This window comes from Ahaetulla prasina, chromosome 1, assembly GCF_028640845.1.
Source record: "Ahaetulla prasina isolate Xishuangbanna chromosome 1, ASM2864084v1, whole genome shotgun sequence".
Classification (NCBI taxonomy): domain Eukaryota; kingdom Metazoa; phylum Chordata; class Lepidosauria; order Squamata; family Colubridae; genus Ahaetulla; species Ahaetulla prasina.
Genome location: NC_080539.1, coordinates 321,483,250 through 321,506,390, shown reverse-complemented (window position 1 = coordinate 321,506,390; position 23,141 = coordinate 321,483,250). Strand labels below are relative to the sequence as shown.

The 23,141-nt window shown below is 39.4% G+C and overlaps 1 protein-coding gene across 7 annotated transcripts in view; it reads right to left on the bottom strand.

Moving 5' to 3' along the window:
• GPATCH2L (G-patch domain containing 2 like) overlaps positions 1 to 23,141 on the bottom strand; it is a 47,199-nt gene that overhangs the window by 23,473 nt on the left and 585 nt on the right. For 3 of the 7 annotated variants that reach the window (XM_058162414.1, XM_058162415.1, XM_058162419.1), the window contains exons 2-8: positions 21,620 to 22,285; positions 13,484 to 13,548; positions 12,089 to 12,265; positions 11,412 to 11,491; positions 4,002 to 4,069; positions 2,217 to 2,271; positions 235 to 320 (exon numbers count right to left, since the gene is read on the bottom strand). In XM_058162414.1, the coding sequence (XP_058018397.1) occupies positions 235 to 320; positions 2,217 to 2,271; positions 4,002 to 4,069; positions 11,412 to 11,491; positions 12,089 to 12,265; positions 13,484 to 13,548; positions 21,620 to 22,275 (1,187 nt within the window). In that variant the 5' untranslated portion in view covers positions 22,276 to 22,285. Of the gene's footprint in view, positions 1 to 234; positions 321 to 2,216; positions 2,272 to 2,322; positions 2,363 to 4,001; positions 4,070 to 4,711; positions 4,880 to 11,411; positions 11,492 to 12,088; positions 12,266 to 13,483; positions 13,549 to 21,619; positions 22,286 to 23,141 lie in introns of those variants that run through there. The other 4 variants (XM_058162416.1, XM_058162418.1, XR_009152626.1 and 1 more) reach the window with 4 other exon arrangements.

Genomic DNA, 23,141 nt, shown 5'->3' with positions numbered 1-23,141 from the left:
TTCATTATAGTGAGTACTTTTAATGCTTTCTTATACAAAGCTCTTTTACTTTTATAAAATTCTTGTTAATCCTTTTATTTACTGTCATGATTATTATTCATCTTGGAATAATTTAGAAATGATAGAAATGAAATTTTGGACAAACTTACAGTATGTTTTCATACTTAGTTGTTCCAAAACCAACAAAAAAAAAAGACTCATTCTATGTGATATGAAAACAAAGCATGTGATTACCTGGCTGAGCATCGTGCTGGTGAGCATCTTCGGTGTGAAGCATCAGCAAGAACATCCAAGGAATACAGTGGAGATAATGGACTGAACTATAAATTTAAAATACAGGCAGTTAATAACATGCCAAGTTATATTATCTGAAAAAAGATGCTTGAATTCAATCCTACACAGTGTATGACCATTTATGGTATCATCCAGTATAGGGAACTCTGAGCCAATCCCACATCTACCAATTGTATGTCTAACATACCAGCCCAAACTGAGAACTAGTTGAGAACCAAATGTTTTTCTCCTGTTTTAAGATACATAAGGAATTGGGATTTATCTTCACAACCATCGCCAAAGTATTGGAAAATATTATTTATTTGGCTATCAAGCCTATTCTCATTTGTACATGGTTTCTTATGTATCGGTTAACAACCTTGTCATGAACCCTGACAGCTTGGAAACTCATAAATGCCTCTTTAATATTACAAACAGACAACTGACATAGTGACATAACGTAACAGCGGAAGCTGTTATTAAGAATGACATAAGGAACAGAATCTATTAGCTTTACCAGCAGAATAAATTATTTATCAGAAACAATTAAAAAGGCATACTCGATTTATTATTCATTTACTGTATATGAGCTATTGGAATACCAACACTTATTCACAGACAGATTTTCTTCTTGAACACAAGGCAGTGACTGAGGTTCTTTTAAAAGCTGTGAGCTGTTCAAACATTAAGCAAAGTAAGTGGCACAGCCCTCCTTAGAGAAGAGGCAATAAAGTAGCATATTTTTGTATGTTAAAAACTTTCTGTGTGTGTCTATTAGAAGCTGGTTACCTTAGATATTTCTATTTGATAAGTCAAATTTGCATATTCGTTTGGAGATTTCAAGATTGGCAATCATTCAAATATGCAATTTCCAACTGCCTTCCTTAATTTTTAGATCAACTCAATCCTCAGAAATGCTTTCTGACAAAAGACAGTGAGGAAAAACATAAACTGCAATAGAACAAGATCATATTACAAACTCCATCTTCATTAGTCCTGCGAATGTTAATATTAATGCCTTTTTCTATCTCTTTCCTATTTAACTCTGTCAACATTTAACTTTTTTCAAAAAACAACAACAACACCTGTTTTAACTTTGAAGACAATATTTTTCAATTATTACAAGATCTTTCTACCAAGGAAGCATAAATTGTAACAAAAACAACTACAAAACTATATGCTCAAACCTACTATAATTAAACAATCCCATTAAATTAAGTATTTGATCACAGATTCTAATATCCAAACATATGGTAAAGAGGACAATTCCCTCAGATTCATAAAGGAACTCTCCTTTCCTTTGCATCTGTCTGTCTCTCTGTCTAGAAAGTACAAATTCACCCAAAAAAGGTCTGATTGTAGTAGCTGACTTTCAACAGTTCTAGGTATGCAATACAAAAGTGAGTTCGGAAAAAGAGTGGTTGGTGAAATTTTAATATTATTTAGAGTGAAACAAAACAGAGGCTGGTACTGAACAGGGATAAGCACTGTTGATTCAAAACTGAAAATGAGAGCTGCTTTTCCATTAAAAGATGAAATATGATTTCATTTTATTAGCATAAGTGGTACATGAACTAATCTACACCCTCAGGAATTAAACACACAGGCATAATTTCGTTGAGATTTCAACATCAGTGGGCATCAACGTAAACACTATATGTTTATAAAACAATATCATAACTAAAATTCCTGTTTCTCTGCTTCACAATTGTATGTAAGTACATACTAGCGTGACTGAAAATATAGCTATAAAATATGGTAAGAGAGTGAAAAATTAGGATGCTGCATAGAGACTGAAAAGTCATAAATACAGAAGAACTGACAGAAACATGCAAATAACATTTGCAGCTCCAAAGAAAATTGTAGAAAGCTAACATTCTGGGGTTCTATTTGGTACAAGGAGCCATAGTGGTCTGCTGGACCAAAAAATGGGGCTGCCTTACCTCGTGGACCCAGGCTGCAATGTGGAAGAAATTGGAAGCCAGCACTTTGTTCTTTCTAGAGAGATAGAAATCAAATGAGAGAATATACAAAGTAGAGCCAGCTTACCTGGTTGCGATCTCTCATTCCCATTGATGGCAACCAGAAACTAGAGAGAGATGGTAGGAGAGATGAAGTTGAAAGGAGCAGGAGAATCGAGTTGGAAGAAATGAGGAAACAAAAAAAGATGATGCATAAAGAAGAAGAGAAAAAGATTAAACATCCATGTTAGGCAGATTTGCTAAAGTTAGTTATAAGACAATAGGAATTAATCTAAATATTAATGGAAGACAGAAAATTCAACCCAATGGAGCACATCCACAGGAAGCCACATTATCTTTAACACTCACCCAAGATGAGGGCATTAGGTTATTACAAATACCCTGATTTCCTTTTAGAAAGAGAAATTTCAGTATATTGCCTATCAAAAAATATGAGCTAAAGCCAGGAAAATATAATTTCAAAAATGGTGACATTTTTACTACTAAGGTATCCTTTCTATTACAACTAAGTGGCTATGCTATTTAGCATTGACATCCCTTTTGTTTGCTTGTGTTGGGATTTTGTGTTTTTTATATATGCGCATTTAAAAAAGCTAAAGTATATGATTCAACTAATGGGGAGTAGTCCAATAGCCATTATTAAAAGGACGGGGGGGGGGGGGGACAGGAATACCATGTCAATACAGAAGGGCAAATACATTATCACTTCTTCAAGTGGCAGCTCCCTATTATTTGTTTAAATTTTGAGACTGCCAGATTTCGCAACAACTCTGGGTAGCTTACCAATGAGAACAGCATATATCTAAGAAAAAGAATCTAACTGATTAGAAGACAGAATCAAAAACCAAAGGGACTCAACCACATCTTAATCCTAGGCTTGGGAGGACAATCAGGCCTTTAAGAATCTGCAGAAAAGCTAAAGGTTTAGAATAGTCTGGATATCTGGGGGGATGTCATAGGATAACAGGAGCTATCACCAAGAAGGTATGCCTCCTAGGTCCTGCAAGATGACACTGCTTAATCAATAGGACCCAAAATGTAGCCTCACTAGCTGATCTCACTGAACAGGCAGGAGACAAGTGGTCCCTCAAGGAGCCAGACTATATGACATGAAGAGGCAATAACCAGCATCTTGAATTGCCCACTGACAGCCAGTGCAGCTCAAAAGCAACAGGGGCACGTGTGTGGACCGCAATTACTACATTCCACTGCACTGCTATCTGGGTCATTTTAGCTTCTGAGAGGTTTTCAAGGACAGTCCCATTACAGTGGCCCAATCAAGAGTAAACGAGATGCGAGTGGCTGTCTGAAGGGCTCCCTGGAAGTACTTATGTAAAGGCCTTCTTGGCCATGTTGCCACCTTCTTTTTGAACAGGAATGAGTCCAAACAAATTGGGGTGGGTGGGTAGCCAAACAAACATAGCCATTGTTTGCTGAAATATGCTGAAACAATTTCCTTCAGCAATCCTATAAAGTGAAAAACAAATCTAATTCTTTTTTATGAGAAGAAGCACCCATAGGATCTGATGCTTTCAGCAGTGCTATGATAAAGGGTTGGAGCTTGCAGTGTGCTACTGCGTTCATCATTTGCCCCCCTTCCCCAACAATCCCTATGGATGCCTCCATGGACAGACTTTCATATTTGATCTATGACATACAATTATAGTAAACTTAAACTTAATGAATATTTGCTTCCTGCCCAACCCCAAAGTTCTAGATCTTTAGCTACTATGCCCAGATGCTTACTCTTTTTGGCAGGAATCACCAATGATGTGGCTAATCCTCTCAGTACCCATTGCATTCATGATGGTCTCCTGAAACACAAAGTAAGAGGGGGAAAGACTAAGGCTAAAACTACACTGACTCATTTACTGAAACCTAAGTCAGCCTCAACTAACTACAAGTAGAGTGGGGTAAAAGTGCTGTTTTGATCCAAAAAGAGCATGCAAGACTTTTTGGGCAGCGGAAGAAGAAAAGGAGAAAGGAAGGAAAAGTGTGTATTAAGTGGTATAGTCTTTTGTGGGACAAGAAACCATTTTCAGCTTTTTCAGTATCAGAGCACAGTTTCAAAATGGCTGCCACAAAAATGGCATTAATGATATAAAACAAGTGCCATAAATATGTGGACATTTTTAAAAATGAATTCAATTAACACAATAACATTGTTGTTTTCCTCCAATCCAATCCCACAAAAAAACCCTAAAAAAATACATAGCAAAGTAAGGTTCTCTGATTCCTTTCTGGGAAGAAAACAAAGGCCATAAGGCTTGCTTCAGCATCACCCATCTCCAGGGAGGAATAGCTTAAAATGAGGCAACAGCAGTAGGAAGAATGAAGGTGCGAGAGTAGAAGAGCTACAAGAACCACTTGGTTTCTGGAAAGATCAATATTGCTAACAGGGTGATATAACAAAATCAGGAAAGCCTACCAGAAAAATTATCTTGCTCAAATTATACCTAGCATAAGTAAAGCACAGTTGCTTTGTGTCTCTTTCTTAAGCTTCTCCACTCTCCTGAGTTGAGGTGTCTCTTTTTGCAACTCCTCCTTCACTTCCCAAGGTATATTGGACATTCCATCACATTCTCCTCCAAAGAAGGTGTGCTAAGTTGGCCAGCAAATTGAGGCTGCAATCATAACGGATAGTTTTAAGATACTGTTTACTTCCTGAGCCAAAGGAAGTAATCATCTACTGCCTTGAATTTCAGAAACTAACGAATGGTAAATTAGAGAAGGAAAATGTAATTTAAAATAGTATTTAGCTATAGTAATTTTTTAGATTTTTAGGAAGAGGGACAATCATGAGGAACTTCAGAAGAAAACTGCTAGCACACATATTACTGAGTATATCACATAACATTTTTCAAGCAAGATCTAATACAAAATTGGAAGTAACAAGAAGCGAAGTTCAAAAAGTAAACCACATTCATCCATATGTCCTCTTCCCTATAACATGGCCTTCAATCCTCACATTAAATATGATTGTGGTTGGCTCAGTTTTATCCTCTCTTGGTTGCTTTTACTTGATTTCTGCTTTGAGAATGGAATCAGACTCAATGGCAAAATGATCCTTCCTACTCTCTGATTCTATTTTGTTTGAATTTCAGACAGTCTTACTCCCCAAATCACAGTCTTCCCTTACAAACCAATTCTACGTTCATATTTACATGGTATGAAATCAACCTCTGAGAAATTAAGGAATATAGTGAAACAATCTTACATGTTAACGTTCATGCTCAATGGAATCATTTTACCTAAAGCATACAGAGAGACCCAGTTTGATGTAGTGATTAAGGTACTAGGCAAGAAACCAGGTCATCACAAGTTCTAGCCCTGCTTTACCTGAAGGCAGATAGGTGACTTTGGGCTAATTACTCTTTCTTGGGAAGAAGGTGGCAGTGGCAAACTAAAAAAAATTGCCAAGAAAATTAGCAATAGCACTTAGATTTATATACCGCTTCATAGTGCTTTACAGCCCTCTCTAAGCAGTTTAGAGTCAGCTTATTGCTCCCACAAGCTGGGTCCTCATTTTACCAACCTCAGAAGGATGGAAGACTGAGTCAACCTTGAGGATGGTGAGATTTGATCTGCCAAACTGCTGATCAGCAGAAGTGCACTGCAGTACTGCACTCTAGCCACTGTGCCACCGTGGCTCTTGCAGACAAACTACAATAACAAAAACAACTAAAAACATCACCAACAACACAAGCACTGCTTTGTTTAAGTTTGATCAAGGAGCAACACCTTAGTGATATCAAAAAATTAAGGAGATTGAATCCTGGTTAATATTTAGACGAGAGATTACAACAAATCTCCAGACTGAAAGTTAACTGGGAAGATGGGAAAAAACAGAAGGCGGGAAAAAACCCTTCTATATTCTGCCAAGAAAATTATGTAGACATATCTATACAGCCATCAAGATTCCAGCTCAGCCCAATAGTGTCTTAGCTGATATTATTCTGCTTATAAGTAATAGTCCCAAGATAGTAATAATTCGGCTTGAATCTGATTGACTTTGAGTGGTCTAAGAAGAGGCAATCTCAAGACCACACAAAAAGCTCAACCACAATCTGATTGAAAAATGCAGTCTATGAACTTTCTCCTGTTGAGTTCAATGGAACTTACTTAAAAAATTATATCACAATGCTCTATAATTATCTAGATTACAAGGATAATATTCCCTATAAGGATTTAGTTTCCAACTTTACTGAAAAAAACAGAATGAAACAACAAGCAGTTTAGAATGTCTGAACTATAATTTACTTCTACTGAGGTTGGCATAAAAACTACACTTATTCATGTTTCATATTATTTCATTTAAGATGAGCCACAATCTGCCATGTTTGTCAGGCTCCTTGTCCTGAGTTCCAAGCTAAGATTAAATCTCAGTACCAACTCATCTGTGCTGTATTTAACTGTAAATCATACCTTTTTTTCATATTCTACCTCTGTTGTTAAACAATGCAGACACTAAGTGAGAAATAATGATCAGGAATTTCCTCTTCTCAATCCACTTCCCTTTGAAATGTCCACTCCTGTGCTGTTTCACACCTTCTGCCTTTGTTTGCCTCCTAATTCTCCCTCCTATAATTGGCAAGATGAGTATTATTTTTTGTATTTACATTCACTAGAGAGGGAGGAAGGAGTCCTTGAGCTAGACCATTCATTCAGCAACTGCTCAAATTTATGATGATAACAGAACACCAGAGCTGAAAGTGGCCTTGGAGGTCTTCTAGTCCATCCATGATGCTGAATGAATGGTGATTACAACCAGACTTCATAGTGCTGACAGTCCCAAACCCCTGCCATAGCTATTTGTGGCCCTCCCTGCCAGCTTCTTCAGAAAATCAAGGGATGGTCACGGATCATTGGGATAAATCTCTGCTACCCATGAACCTTTCTCCAGCCTCTCTAAGGTTGAGCTGCACTGGCCAATTGCATATCCTCACGCCCCCTTCCCAATGTGCACCACACATCCACACATTCTCCCTAACTCACGCTATACCCCCTCACACACACTTTCTGCACTACACCTCTTGTGCATTCTCTCACACTCTCCCTGAACCATGACTCTCACTTACACCCTCATCCCATCCCTGACCCACACCGTACCCTCATGCACCCTCTGTGACCCTCCCCCAGACAACTGCATATTGTACTGTCTTGTAAATCCTTCCTCTCAAAGGTCTCCATTTTACTGTGGAGAAGGGAGGGGTGGAGCTAAATAAGCAATTTCTATAAGCAATCTTTCCTATGTATGATCCTTTTTTTCCTTTTTCCCTCTCACAAGAAAAGATTTATTTATTTTTATTCTGCTTGTGTTATTTTTATAAATAACTCAAAGCAGTTAACATACCTCCTACCCCTTCCTTTTACTCTTTTCCCCACAATAACATCCCTGTAAGGTGAGTAGGGCTGAGAGAGAGTGACTGGCTCAAAGTCACCCAGCTTGCTTTCATGTCTAAGGTAGGACTCGCAGCCTCCTGGTTTCCAGCCTGATGCAGATTGGAGAGACACACAATGAGGTATACACCAAGTTGTTTGTTAGCATGTTCACAACTCCCAGCCCTGAGAACGTTTAGGGATGTTGACACCACAGCATTTCTTTCTTGTAAAAGCAACAGAAAAATGGAAGATGTGTAACTGATGTATAACTGATTGCAATCAAATAACTGAGTAATGTTGCGAAGGTCATACATGCAGATATTGGTCGCATAAAGTTATTTTTTTCAGCAATTACTTATCCCAATCCTAATTCTGAATGATCATTGGAGACAATAAGAAAGGGCTACCTATATTTTTTATTCCATTCAAGGAATCAAGTTGGGAACATTTATGACAATTATTGGGCTATGGATTATATGAAAGTTAGGGGGAGAAGATTACCATCAACTATATACCCATAATTTCTATTCATCGTATTAATTAAAGTACACAAAAATTGAACACATCCTTTTAAATGGTATACTCTTCCTTCTAATTTTAGATCTAGTGTTAGAGACAAATTAAACCCTTCCTTCTTTCGTCCTGTTCCAATGAAAATTACCCCTCTGTGTGTATCAGCCTTAGAGAAAGCATGTTACCAAATAAAAAACTGACATAGATTCTAATGATGTATTTAGCATCATATTATTCCCCCAATGAAATGATGAAAGTTGAAGAGCTTTGTTTGCATTTTTTTTAAAGAAGGTGCACATACATGGCTATTCAGATCCTAACCTTGTTAATAACGATTACCGTATTGCCTATTTTTCGGAGTATGAGGCACTTTTTCCCCACCTAAAAGGGGGTAAAAATCTGGGTGCGTTTTATACACTGAATGTAGCCTCTCCCACCCACTGGCCCCCACCCTTTGGCCTCTGCCTCCCAGCAATTTACCTCCTTGCAGCAAGCAGCAAGAAGAAACAGCCCATTTCAGCTTCAGCACAGCCTAATTAGCACAAGTTGATTGTTCCCAGCTCAGCTGTTTCAGGCTGCAAGGATTGCCATTGCCTATTGCTGCGCAGGCCTCTGCTGCTTGCTGCAAGGAGGTAAATTGCTGGGAGCAGATTTTTTTTTCTTGTGCTAATCAAGCTATGCTGAAAATGAAAATGAAAGTAAAGCAGGCTGTTTGCTGCAAGGAGGCAAAATTGCTGAGAGGCAGGGTTTTTTTTCTTGTTTTCCTCACCAAAAAAGGTAGATGTGTCTTATAGTCTGGAAAATATGGTAAGTACTTTGAGTTAACTGCAGAATTCTCATATGAAAGCTCATTAGCTTATTCCTAACTGTATATATTACATAGCATACAGTACTGTATCAAAGACTAAGTCCAAGTCTAAGAAACAAGTTACTTAAACAAATATCTCCTTTAATTGGAACATGATTCCTAGACAATTATTAGCCGTTTCTGTTGCAAGGCTATTCTACTTTCAGCAATTTCTTACAACCAAGAGTTCCATAAAAGTTTTTCTTTCAACTGAATTGGTCTTAAAGGTATGTAATATCATACTTAAATAGTTCTTAAAACTGGGGTTAATTATTCCCAAAGTGGTAGTTTGTGCATATCCTGGAAATAATGGAGCAATTTGTAATTGCTTCTTTGAGTCTAGGATCCACTTTGGGACTGCCACTGCCAAGACCCTTATGTAAAACAATACTTTGCATTTTTATGGGGGCAATGACATTGTTCAAGACCAGGAAAGGGGGAAATTGGGTCAAACTATTTCAGAACCATTGTGCAAGAAAATAAAGTAACATTTATGTTCATATACTGTAGCATGTATCATTGTATATATTCATATGAGTTCTATATAAATAAACTGCCTGAAAACTAGGATTTCATTATCAATAAAAATGTGAGTTGGTATCCAGAAACACAAAACATCATCAAATGAAAGGCTTGTGTGAAGGCAACAGCGGGGATGAAAGATGAGCTATTTGTTACAGTAGAGAAATTATTAACTTAAACTGCCGTAATGTTTAAATTTACAGTTTATTACTGTGTAAATTACAAGCGATACTTTGGGTAATTAGCAGCTTGCTGGCAGGGAGCTTTGAATGAAACTCATTATTTATTATTACAATTTAGAAGAGAAGAGAGGAGGGGAAGCAGTGACCTCCACTGCGAATGACATAGATCCCTTTAAGGTGATGAAGATGAATTAAACAAGTAAATATTATTTTTCTCATTAGAGGAACCTTTAAAAAGCCTAGGACTCTAGGCCTTTACCAATGGCCTAATAGTCCTTGCCCATACAAGACATAATATTCACTATAACTAAAAACATATTTTGACTCTTTAACTTGATATGGTAAGTAGAGAGAAAGGGCTTGAAGAATTTGTTGAAGATGGAAGAAACACATTAAAATAAAGGAGCAGCCATTCACACATTAAGCTAATTAACTGATGAGTCAAACTTTTTTAACAAATAAGGTTTTTCTTTCTAGGCACAAATGAAATTCCTAAAATAGCAATAGCACCTAGACTTATATACCTCTTCATGGTGCTTTACAGCCCACTCTAAGCAGTTTACAGAGTCAGCATACTGCCCCAACAATCTGGGTCTTCATTTTACCCACCTCGGAAGGATGGAAGGCTGAGTCAACCTTGAGCTGATAAGACTCAAACTGCCAAACTGCTGGTAGCCGACAGTCAGCAGAACAAGCTGCAACACTGCACTCTAACCACTGCACCACCATGGCTCTTAAATAAACTGCATAGAGAATCTAACTACCTTTACAGATGCTTGCAAATTAAACTCCCCAAACAATTTTCTGCTTAATATGTGGGAGAATGAGATTGCAGAATTCCAGCTTCACACACAAAAGGATTCCAAGAACGGTAAGAAATGCTTGGATATTTTTATATTTATATATGTGTGTGTGTGTGTGTTTTCTGAGGTTTTCGCGGGTGTTTGTATGTAGTCTTTGGTTGTTCGGGTTTTCTCCCGTGTAAAATTGGAAGTGTCTTGGCGACGTTTCGACGAAGTCTCATTCGTCATCTTCAGGCTTCAGCTTCGTGCTTCTGGGAGCAATGTGTGATCGCAGCTGTTTCTTCCTTTTAAGGAAGGAAGGAAGAAACAGCTGCGATCACACATTGCTCAGAAGCACGAAGCTGAAGCCTGAAGATGATTTAATGAGACTTCAAAACGTCGCCAAGACACTTCCAATTTTACACGGGAGAAAACCCGAACAACCAAAGACCTATATACAAACACCCGTGAAAACCTCAGAAAACATATATATATATATATATATATCATAAAGAATGAAATGACTTGCAAATGACAGGCACAACTCTCAGCATTTAAATCTACTGTAATACAGAACCACACTACTATGTCAATCAATATTTCCTCCATCCCAACTATCAAAACAGCTTTCCTCATCCCAGGTACCTCTGCTTGGTACCAACATTCTTTCTTCTTTTTGCAGATTTTTTTTTGCACTGCACTGCACACATTCATATTTAGTCAGCCTCCTTTTCATAACAATATATTATTTTCCGACAGAATCTTATTGCCATTTTTAAAAATTATCAAGACATCTATACATAACTAGAGTTTGTATATGAATACACAGTTGAAACTGTTAAGAATGAACCACATGGCACATTTCACCTATTGGTATATTTCTTGACATTATGTGCTAAACAAATTATCGTCCCTTATAAAGCAATACCTTGCTAACCAGCCTTCTACGTCCCTTCCTAAGACAACGGGTAGCAACACTGGGAAGACGGTTCAAGCGAGGGTGAAATCCTAAAAAGAAAGAAAAGTATAATGAAGAAACGTGGAAAAAAAAAAAAACAGACAGAATCAGCTGAAATAAAGAACAAGAATCTAGACCAGCTTCTGCTTTGCTGGCTGAGGAACTCTGGGATTTGAAGTCCACAAGTCTTAAAGTTGCCAAGGTTGGAGACCCCTGTTATAGAGTATAGGGCAGGGGTGTCAACCTGCCAGACCATGGGCTGGATGCGTCACACGCACGCCAAGCCCACCACAGTGCCACGAAGGGGAAAAACATCGCGACAGCAATGTGACACTGTGAGTTCGACACCTGTGGTATAGGGTCTATTTCATTGTTAAGCAAGTCAATTCCTTATTGTCAAAGAACTGAAATTAATTAAGGTGCACAAAATGGAATCAGAACATATCACCATTACATCAGTTCATATCTATGCAAATTCATATTGGTTTCTCAGGTATATGCTACGAACCCTAGTTTCTACATTACACTATAATCCAAGCTGCTATTTTATTCTCACCTATACTCTGAAAGTTGCACATGCCTATCACATATCTGATTTGAGCTACAATATATCCACAATAAACAAGTATTCACATAAAGAATCTCACCTCTTGTAACAGGCCGAGAAGGCAGAAGGAATGTTGGCTCTGAGATTTTTTCAAGGCTCGAATCCATTCGTTCCATATCAGACGGGCGGTCAGGTCCCCACTTGGGCAAAAGGTTGGGGACTGTGAATCCTGAGACACATTCGCCCTCGTAGAACCAATCACTCTGTTCATCATCACCTAGGAAGGAAATAAAAAGCTATTCAAATATATTCTTACTGTGAATCTCCTTATACGCTGAACCACATCATAACCACTGAACCGGCAAAAGTTATGAAGCTGTGAGTAGAGGACAATTTAAAGGTAGTCACAACCTTTTTTTTTTACCTACAGGTTTGGACAGGCAAAGTAGGAGCACTGTCAAAACTCACTCAGAGGTCTACCAGCTGCGGTATGGCCAGACAATCTGGGACCACTTTTGACTTCTTTTAATGTAAAGAGGCAAAGCTGGAGGGCTGTCAAAATTTATCCTGGCCTTTGCTATTTTGCCTACAGTTGCATACCACAAATCTTGACATCTTTTGTGATATATCAATTAAAATTTACAGTTCAGCAAAATATGAACGGCCACAACATGTTTATCTTTGCTTTAATAAATGGCATGGGTTGTAAAATGGAGACAGCCTTGCCACAAGTGATCACTGAAATCCACATTATTTTTTAAGGCATAAAGCTATAGCGCCACAACACAGACCAAAAAACACAGTTTTATACCATCTGGCAGGTATGCAACTGCTAGAACTGCAAAAGAATTGCAACAAGCAAAAACAAAAAAACAAAAAAAACCCGTCCAAAGCCTGCAGAGCAATCTGACAGAGGTGGTGATGGTGAACATGGTGGCTGCTAATCTCAAGGGAGAAGCCATGGAATGAGTGACAAGACTCCACAATGAGGATGCACTGGAGCTGGGGAACATTGATGCTTTCCTGGAGAAGCTAAGGGCCAGATTTGAGAATAAGTCCCAGGCCCTACAAGCTGAGGTGGAGATCCAGGATCTGAAGCAGAAGGGCCGGCTGGCAAAAGAATATCTAAAAGAGTTCCACAGGGTTTCTGGAAAGCTGAGGCAATGTCTGGAGCAGCTTCTGGTCTACCATCTCAAGGAGGGCTCGGACCGAGGAGAGGCATGGCCACCATTGCAACAGGACGATGCAAATGACTTGTTACAGCTCAAGGAAGAATCAGAATTCAGCCTAAAAATAATACTTTAAATTTTCCTTCTTTTCTTCTTCCCCTATACAGATTGGTCACAATTACCTGTGCCTGATATCAATTTCATCTTAACGTAAGCCAATTAGTGTACATTTTTTAAAGCGACAATAAACTTATTTTAAGTCTAAGTCTGATTTACCATTCAAAGCACTAAATTATAGAAGAAATAGGGACATGACCTATTCTTACCTTGGCGACCTTCATCGTTGGTGAAAAGGCCAGTGTCACTGCTGCTGCAAACACTGCTGGTTTCACTGGAAAGGGAAAACGAAGGATTAACTATAGATGCATTACATACATCCTTTTTTTAACAATAAATCCTTCACTGCAAGGAAACTTCTCACAAACTTTCAGCACAACAAATAATAGTGGTATTGCTTTATTTATCTCAGCAATTTGATTAATCCTGACATGGGTGCCCCAAAAACTGGATGGGTGAATATAAAATATATGGAATGAAAAATAAGTTGGGAAAATATGCAATTATCTAAAAAAGGGGACTAAGGGAAAAACACATGAATTAATATCATTGAGTTTTACACATAGTCCTTGATTTACGACCAGAACTGGGAAACAAATTTCTATCACTAAGGAATATGGCCGTAAAGTGCAATGTCATGTGGCTGCGTTGCTTAGCAACTGCAATCCCAGCAATCTCAGTTGGGGTCATATGCAGGTAGAAAGGGGAGGGAATCCACATAACAGAATAAAGCTGGTGTAAAAATAGCCTTCAAATGAGCATTCTAGAGATACAGCAAAGCTGCTGAACGTCATCTCACTGACTGCAGCTCACCTGACATTAAAGTTTTTATGGGGAGACAGAGACATGATGGAGAATATAAGGTTTAGCCAATCATATGGGTGGGTATAGAAACAGAGGGATTGTTGTGTCTTGCCCGCTCTCACCGCAGCCGGGGTCTGCTTATCTGCTTCCGAACGCTGAAGAATGTCCTCCCGGCCCCAGCCCTGGCTCCATGCCCAGACAGGCTGAGGAGGGGGCATCTCCCAGCCCCAGCCCTGGCTCCATGCCCAAGCAGGCTGCAGAGGAGGGAGCACCCCCCCGGCCCCAGCCCTGGCTCCGTGCCCAGGCAAACGGAGCAGCTAGACCCCTCCCCCTCCTCCACAGCATGTGAGCCTGAGGAAAGTTTATTTCCAACAGCTGCTGATTGGAGTGACCCTCGCATCAGAAGACTGGATAGGCGGAGGTAACAGAAGGAAGGGAGGGGCAGGCCTTAATGAGTGCTGAGTCATGGAGCCACACCCCATGGCCTATATAAAGGATCTGCTTTCTGGCAGTCTCTGAGTCAGGCAAAGTCGAACTTATCTTGCTGAAGTCACTTTCTGGTCTCCTGCCTGCTCTGAGGACTTTGCTAGGACTTTGGGCAGAGCTGCAGAGGCAAGCCTGATTCGGATTTCCCTGACCCAGCCGTCAGCGGAGGAGTGGGACACGACAGGGATCTAAGCTTGGCCTTCCAGAGCATCTGAAACAGGCAGTCTAGTGATTGGGGGGGGGGATGCTTACGCCTTAGAACCGTGATGATGAACCTATGGCACGTGTGCCAGAGGTGGCATGCAGCACCCTCTCTGTGGGCACGCAAGCCATCGCCCCAGTTCAGCTCTGTTGCGCATGCGTGCACTCCTCCCGTCGACCAGCTGATCTTCAGGCCTCTGCCGCGCATGCGTGGGGGGAGTATGCAGGGCGCATGAGGGGGGTGCACATGTATTGCATTTTAGGGGTTCGGATGCAGGCACGTTTTGGGCACTCAGTCCGGAAAAGGTTAGCCATCACTGCCTTAGAGTCATATTGATCCCTGACCACTGTCTGGACAAATCATCACAGTTTTCTTGCCAAGATTTTTGAAGCAGTTTGCCATTGCTTTCTTCCTAGAGTGAAACAAAGGGGACCGGCCTAGTCATCCAGTTGACTTTGTGCCTAAGGCAGGATTAGAATCATTGTCTCATAATTTCTAGCATGGTATCTTAACTATTATACTAAACTGTCTCTTTTTAGTAAATTACATCCAGCTAGTAACTATAGTTTCCATGAACTCTCCAAGACAATTCCAGTTACAACAGACAAAAAGTAAGCAACAATTCTTTAAGTTATTCAGCATTGTACAATGAACATATAAAGAACATATCTAAAAAATAATTGTAAGGAATAATCACATACCGGTATTGTTAGAAGAAAATAACATATCTATTAGTGGATAATAAGAGAAAATGAGCACAACTGATTGGGCATCTACACAGATGAATGAATGATGACATGAGGCACACTGTACAAGCAAAGGCAACATTACAGATTTTCTCAACCTCACAATTATTTTGTTACGTTTATTCATTAAACTGCTTCAACTTAGTGTTTCTTAACTTTGGCAATGTTTAAGATGTGTGGACTTCAACTCCCATAATTCTCCAGCCAATTGAAGCCCACACATCTTAAAGTTATCAAAGTTGAGAAACGTTGCTTTAATGGCCAGTCATCAGATTTTTAACTAGAATAAAGGAACAAAAATAGCATACACTAATAAATAGACATTTTTTAAAATAGTATTTGGGAGGAGGAGTAGAAAGCAAAACAATTTGCAGTATAACATTGTGCTTATATTACATGTGAATATCTTCTCTATTTATTTCACTAGAAAGGAAGCTAAATCTTGTTTCTGCAAAAATGATAGATCTCCCTGGATAACACATGCCTCTCAAATCAACAGCCAGCATTCCAAATACTTGGATAATCATTTCTCTACTAATTATTATGATTTGTGGTCCGCTTCATATTTTGTAAATAAAAACAAAGCAAGAAAATTAGGTGCCTTTGAATTTCTTTAAACAAAAGAACATACTCCAAGATTTCTTCTGTTTATATACTGTAGTTACAAATGCCAAGTGTATCTGACAATTATTTGAGGATCAGGTATGTATGATAGCATGTGATTTTATTTACTTATGTGGGGTATCTTTGTCAATGCCATTAGAAAGACACTAAGAGATCCCATAATAATCAGCTCCCACATTCCTCTATATCTCAGAATTAAATGGTTATGTTAAAAAATAAAAGCATAGGGAGATGCTTTCATAATTACTGAAAAATACAAATATTAATAAGGATGGGAGACTTAACACGGTCGTCCTTGACTTACAATAGTTCATTTAGTGACTATTCAGTTATACAGCAGTTGAAAAAAGTGACTTATGGACCGTTTTTCACAGTTACAACCATTGCAGAATCCCCATAATCATGTGATTAAAATTCAGATGCTTGGCAATTGGTTTATATTTATGACCTTTGCTCTGTCCTAAGATTCGGGGATCACCTTTTATGATAGTCTGACAAGCAAAGTCAATGGGAAAACTTGATTCACTTAACAACCAGGTTACTAACTTATCAACTGCAGTGATTCACTTAACAACTGTGGCATGAAAGGTCGTAAAATGGGGCAAAACTCACTTAACAAATGTCTCATTTAACAACAGAAATTTTGGACTCCATTGTGGTCATAAATGGAGGACTAGCTGTATATGGCAGCAGACACCAGTAGCTTCTCTAAAATTGGCCAAGATCATACATTTCTCTTTTGTTAACATCAGGGTTGCACAACTTGCTAGCACAGTTGGAGTTATAAGGATCACCTCTATCTTTAAATTGCATGTCAGGCACGGCACTATAAAGAGGAATAAAGCTATGTAAAAATGTCTGAAAAATGACTGAGGGACAGCAGTGAAATTGTAATATTATAGCATATAATTTTCTGTGTTGCATGAGAAAAGTTCATCTTCCTTCCCCTGTCCTTACCACTTTCTACAGAGGGACAATCAAGAGCATCCAGGTCTGTAAGGGGCGTGCATAAGAGCACAAACATGCCTACCATTCCTGTCCTATTGTTTCCTTTCGTTATATCCAATATATAGTCATTACATACTTATACTCATATGTATGCTTATATATAGTACAATTATTTCATGCTTATGCTCATATATACTGTGTGACAAAATAAATAAAATAAAATAAAATAAAATATTGCATTACTGTCTGGTTTGGAAGCATTGCTGCTTCAGACAGGAAGGTGGTGCAGAGAGTGGTGAGGATGGCAGAAAAGATCATTGGAAGTTCACTTCCTTCTATCCAGGACATGGCATCTAAGCGCTGCTTGAGCAGAGTCCACAGGATTGTCTGGGACTCTACATATTCTCTTCACAACTTGTTTTCCTTGTTACCTTCTGGGAGGAGGCTTTGTGGTACCTGAAGCAGAACATCTAGATTCAGTCAGTTCTGTTCCATATGGCATCAACCTTGTGAACTCTCAAGGGCTGTGGTGGCTCAGGCTGTAAGATAGCCTGTTATTAAAACACAGCTGCCTGCAATTACTGCAGGTTCTAGTCCCACCAGGCCCAAGGTTGACTCAGCCTTCCATCCTTTATAAGGTAGGTAAAATGAGGACCCAGATTGTTGGGGGGGCAATAAGTTGACTTTGTAAATATACAAATAGAATGAGATTATTGCCTTACACACTGTAAGCCGCCCTGAGTCTTCGGAGAAGGGCGGGATATAAATGTAAATAAATAAATAAAAATAAAATAAAGTTTCCTCTGTGTTCAAAATGGACAGTGATAATGGGGGGGGGGGTAGGATCTCCTGCTTGGGTGACGGGTTGGACTAGATGACATACAAGGTCCCTTCCAACTCTTGTTAATCTGTAATCTGTATATGTGCAGGTACATATTTATGTATGTATATAGTATGTGTATATCTGTGTTATGTATCTGTTTGGGTAGATATATACTTTCTCTTGAGAGCAGGCAACAGAATTTCATTTTTAACATGGGCCCGTGTGCTCACAGTAAAAAAAATGACCATAAAGTTACCTCATTTTAGCTATTTTATCTTAATTTGTACAATTATTTCACTGTTAAATGTAAACTCACAGTGATTCTTGCTCTCATTTCTCAATAAAAGAAGTGAGCAGAACAAAATGGTAACATGTTGTCTTATAAATAAATTCTATCATACATCTACTTACAAGTCTTAAGTAGAGAGGAGGTAGCAGGACAAGACAGTTTTAGGTAATTGGCAACCAAATTTAGGGTATAAAGGTCTGTGGTTTTGACATATATTTGTTTTGGAAGTACTACCAAATCCTCAAATAGAATGAAACAAAAATAGCAAAGTAACTAAGCCTCATTTCTCACCCAAATGATCATAGCAACTAGGTTATTTTTACATTAAATTCTTACTGGAAAGTTCACAGTCCTTTAGTACAGGCCATACAGTCCAGTAAGCACTGATTAATGACCTCCAGTTACAAAAAAGGCCACTTGCCTTAACCAGAAAATAATGAATGCTATTGATCCAACAAGCTACTGCTATAGAGTTATTGATCACCCAATCTTTGGCTAAAACGGTCTTCATTTAGCAATTGCACAATTGCCAACACCTGGACCGAAGCACGCCTGTAATTAAATAGTTCAGAAGAGTTAAAGTGAGAGGTGATGGACAGATCTCAGCTCTGCCCCACTCACTTATGCTTCTGAGCTATTGTTTGTGTCAAGAAGAGTATTGATTTTCTATAAAAATAAGAAAACAAGAGGCATAGCGGGGGTGCAAAAGGTCAGGCTAGGCTGAAGAAGGAGGGGGAGGCTAAACACTCCATCTCTGTCACTTGCTCTGTCACCAAGCAAGCAAGCAAGCATTCATACCTCTTTACCCAAGTTCTAAAGTAGCCATTTCAGCTTATTGATTGATTGATTGATTGATTGACTGAAATTATATTGCTGCCTATTTGCCCATGGCGACCCAAGGCAGTTTACAGAATATAAAACCACATTTGAAATAATAAAAACTAACAAAAAGAATCAAATAAATTAATACAGTACAATATAACAAAATCACCTCCCACTTCTCACCCAGCCCACCCCGGCGACAGCAGATCACACGAGACATTTAATGGGCTCCATCCTGTTCTGGGTTCCCCAGGCCAGAACCAGATCTTCAGCACCTTCCGGAAGAGTACTGGAATGGGGGCCATTCTAATCTCTGCGGGAATGAGGCGCCAGAGAGAGGGAGTCACCACGGAGAAGGCCCTTCTGCTGGATCCCACCAAGTGTATCTCCCTCGAGGATGGGACCTGCAACATTCCGTGCCTCCCTGCTCTGATGGATTGGGTAGATGTGACTGGCAAGAGACGGTTCCTCAGGTAACCTGGTCCTAAATCATGAAGGTGCTGGTCCTAAACCAGCACCTTGAATTGCACCCGGAAGCAAATCGGCAACCAATGCAGCTCCCGCAGGAGAGGTGATACATGTGCACACCGGATACGTGCAATGAATGCTTATGTTACTGCATAGAGTCTCCCCCTTCAGGGTCTTTTTGTGTGGGTCGGAGGGGGGCAGAAATTCCAATCTGGGGTCTGCTTCAGCCTCCTGGTGTGGGGCTTTGGGCAGAGTTTGGAGGGAAGCACCTCTGGTGGCAAAGAGCCGGAGGGCCTCATTCCAGTGGGACTGCATCATGGCCTGGAACTGACTGCCCATCTCAGCCTGCTGAGCCTCCAGGCGCCAGTACCTGGCCTTGGACTCCCGCAGGTCTTCCCTCTGCTTGGAAAGCCTATGCTCCTAGTCCTAAGTGAAGTGCTTCTGCTGAACCACCTTCTTGGCCAGATCCAATTTGAACTTTGAGCCAGCTGTTTTACCAACTCTTTCTCGTGGTGGTGACTGCTTAGCTCCAACAACTGGTCCCTGTTGGGGTCCTAAGGAGCCTGGGCGGGCAGGGGAGGAGTGGCTGGGAAGGAAGGGGTGAATAGAGGCTGGCGAGGCCCTCCTCGATGTGAGTGACACCAAGTTGGCCACACCCACCCAGTCAGTCATTAAGCAGATCATATTAGTGGTCCACAGGATTTAAAATTATGAATTTAGTGGTCCCTGAGGTCCGAAAGGTTGGTGAGCCCTGCTTTACAGGATATAATGACTAGTAGATTATTCTCTTTACCCAGAAGCTGTTTAAATATGGTACTAGTATGTTTTTCCTGAATTACTATTTCTAATACATATTGAAAACCAATCATTAAAATAAATTCAAAGATTAACTCCAGGTGACAATCCTTTTATAGAGTTCTATCAAATAATTCAAAATTCATCCTACAAGCCATGGAAAACACTTCTACTCCTCAGTATCCTAATGACTACCCTCTTTTAGTTCTATCAAAAATTCTTCCATTACTTAAATATCAAATGTATAGATTATTAAGAAAGGTATTTTACTCATCATATCTAACTACAATATCATACCATTCACATAGCCAATCAAAATGTAACAAAATATTTTTGAAATAGATCAGCATTCAATGAAGTCTGAATAAAAGTGTAGCCAAATAAATTTTCTTAACTACACTCAGGCAATACTCCAAAATCTACAACATCTTCCAAAACCTTAGGAACTAAGGACATAATGGAAGAATCAACTGGGCCTCTTCTTCTAAACAAATTTGCTTCATTCTAAGTCTCAATCAATTGCTTACATCTTTTTAACTGATGACAAGAAACTGTTCAATTAAAAATTGCACATTGTTGGAGGTAAATGGTTTCAGGAATGCATGCAGGACCATTTCTTCTCTCAATCTTCCTACAAGTGAAGAAAATTCACTTGCAAGGGTGCATGAAATAGGCCATCAATTACATGAACCTTGACTTAATATTACAAGTTGTTAAACTCCATCTAAAACACAGGAGCCAAACTTGCATTGTCTCGGAATCGTGGTGTGATGTATCGCAACTTTTTTCCCCTTCATTAAACCGAGCATGGGCATAGCCAGCGTGTGACAAACCCAGCCCATGGGCCACGAGTTTGACACCCCTGATCTAGAGCACATTATTCAGAACCAAATGCAATTCATCTAAAATGAAGGTGCAAGTTATATGCCTTGAGAATGACCAGCAATGGAGAGCATTATATGTTCTCATTCAACATCCTTTAATTACACTATGGTGCTTAATGTTCTACTCAATCATCAGCATGAATTATACCACTTCAACTGACACTTGTTTCACAAAAATCAGAATAGTAGCATTGCTCTTGCAACATCTCCATTTCAACATCATCCATTTATTTTCAGAAAATAAATAACATTTAACCCTGGAAATTAGTCTCACACAAAATACTGGTCGATACAAGTACACCCTGCAAAACAGCTTTCCATAAATTATCTGAGAAGACTGGATCTAGTTAGTCTAGTTAAAAAGGGAACTACCTAAAGGAAAGATACTACTTGCGAAGAAATAAAGTAAAATATTGGAGCCTCAGGTAAGAGAAGAAAGGCCTGGACATCTCACCATTCTGACATGTTTTCATCAGAACCTTGTTTCTGTTCATCTGCTTCACACTCCATCCTTTCATTCCTTCCCCCTTTGCTGAGGAAGGCCCTGGTCTCTGCAGACTCACAAAGTCCCCGGCCGGTTGATGTCCAGGGAGCATTCTCCTTCCAACGGGACAGACGCTGCTTTTTAGCCGATTTGAATCTGCAGCCCTTCTCATAAGTCCATTCTGATACTCGGAGTTTCTGCTGAAGGCTAGCTGCCACTTCTGATGTCACACGCTTAACTTTTCGACGGCGCCTTAAGGGTCGACAAGGTGCATTCTCAGTGAAGGAGTCTGATTCATGCCACGAGTGTTGTTTATTCTTGAGAGCTGTGCTGAGAGTTGGATGTTTGGCTACTGCCATGTCATCAGAATCACTAAAGTAAGCAGTTAGCACTTCCCGGCAGTCCTCCACAACTTCTTCTAGGCTGGATTCTGAGGCCCCACTATAGCAGCAAGCATGTTCCGCTTGGTGTGTAAGGTCTGAACGCCGCTTGCGTCCCCGTCTCTTACGAAGCTGCCGACGCTGCTGCCTTGGACTCAGAGTCATTTCTTCCCATAATTCATCCAGCTTGTTCTGTTCAGAGGTCTGCTCAAGAGCTGAGGCCAAATCATGTACTAGCTCATCCATCAAGCAATATCTACCAAAGTAAAAAGGACACAATTAAAGCAGCCATTTTGCATGTCATTTCCAAGTGACATAATATATTTTTCAAAAAATTACTTTGGGTTAGCTTTACTTTTTAAAGAAGGAAAGAATAAAAGGAGGAAGATATAGTTAATCTATATTATGTTACTATTTACAGTACTATCTTAATAGTTAATACAGGTGTTAACATGGCCACTGTATCATATTCTTCAATGACTTCTTTTTATAGAGAAAAGAAACTTAAAGAAAAACAAATGCAGATCCTGAAGATAGGTCTTTTGCTTAGTCTTTTTGAGGTGATGGAGAACTGCGAGAATGGCTCTAAAATCCACTGCAGACTAATAACCCAAACTCTGTGTGTTCCATTTCTGTGGAAAATCACTTAGATGTAATATACAACAGTAATACCTATTGGTTTATAAGTGTCTCTCAGGCTAAACTGCTTTACAGAATTAAAAAAGAAAGAAAGAGACCTAAAATGTAGGCATTGGCCTAAAATCCATGATGTAATCATTGGAAGAAAACAACAATAATGGAAGGGACCATGTTTAAAATAGGCAATGTAGACAAATGGAAAAGAGCTATTATTACAAGGGGGGGGAGTGCATAACTTAATACAATAGCATCTACTTTCTCCAAGAACAAGCATCTTCCTGTTCTATAGCCATTCTAGTCAACTGACAACTTGCCTTGGCAAATTGAGAGAGAATGGTTGTACGGAAATGGCACCTTATTTCCTTTCTGTAATCAAACGATTAGCCAACTGGCGTCCGAATTAGTTACCTTATCAAAAGATCGCCGCTGTGATAAAAGCGACTCTCTCTCCCTATTCTATTTATGTCGATCCG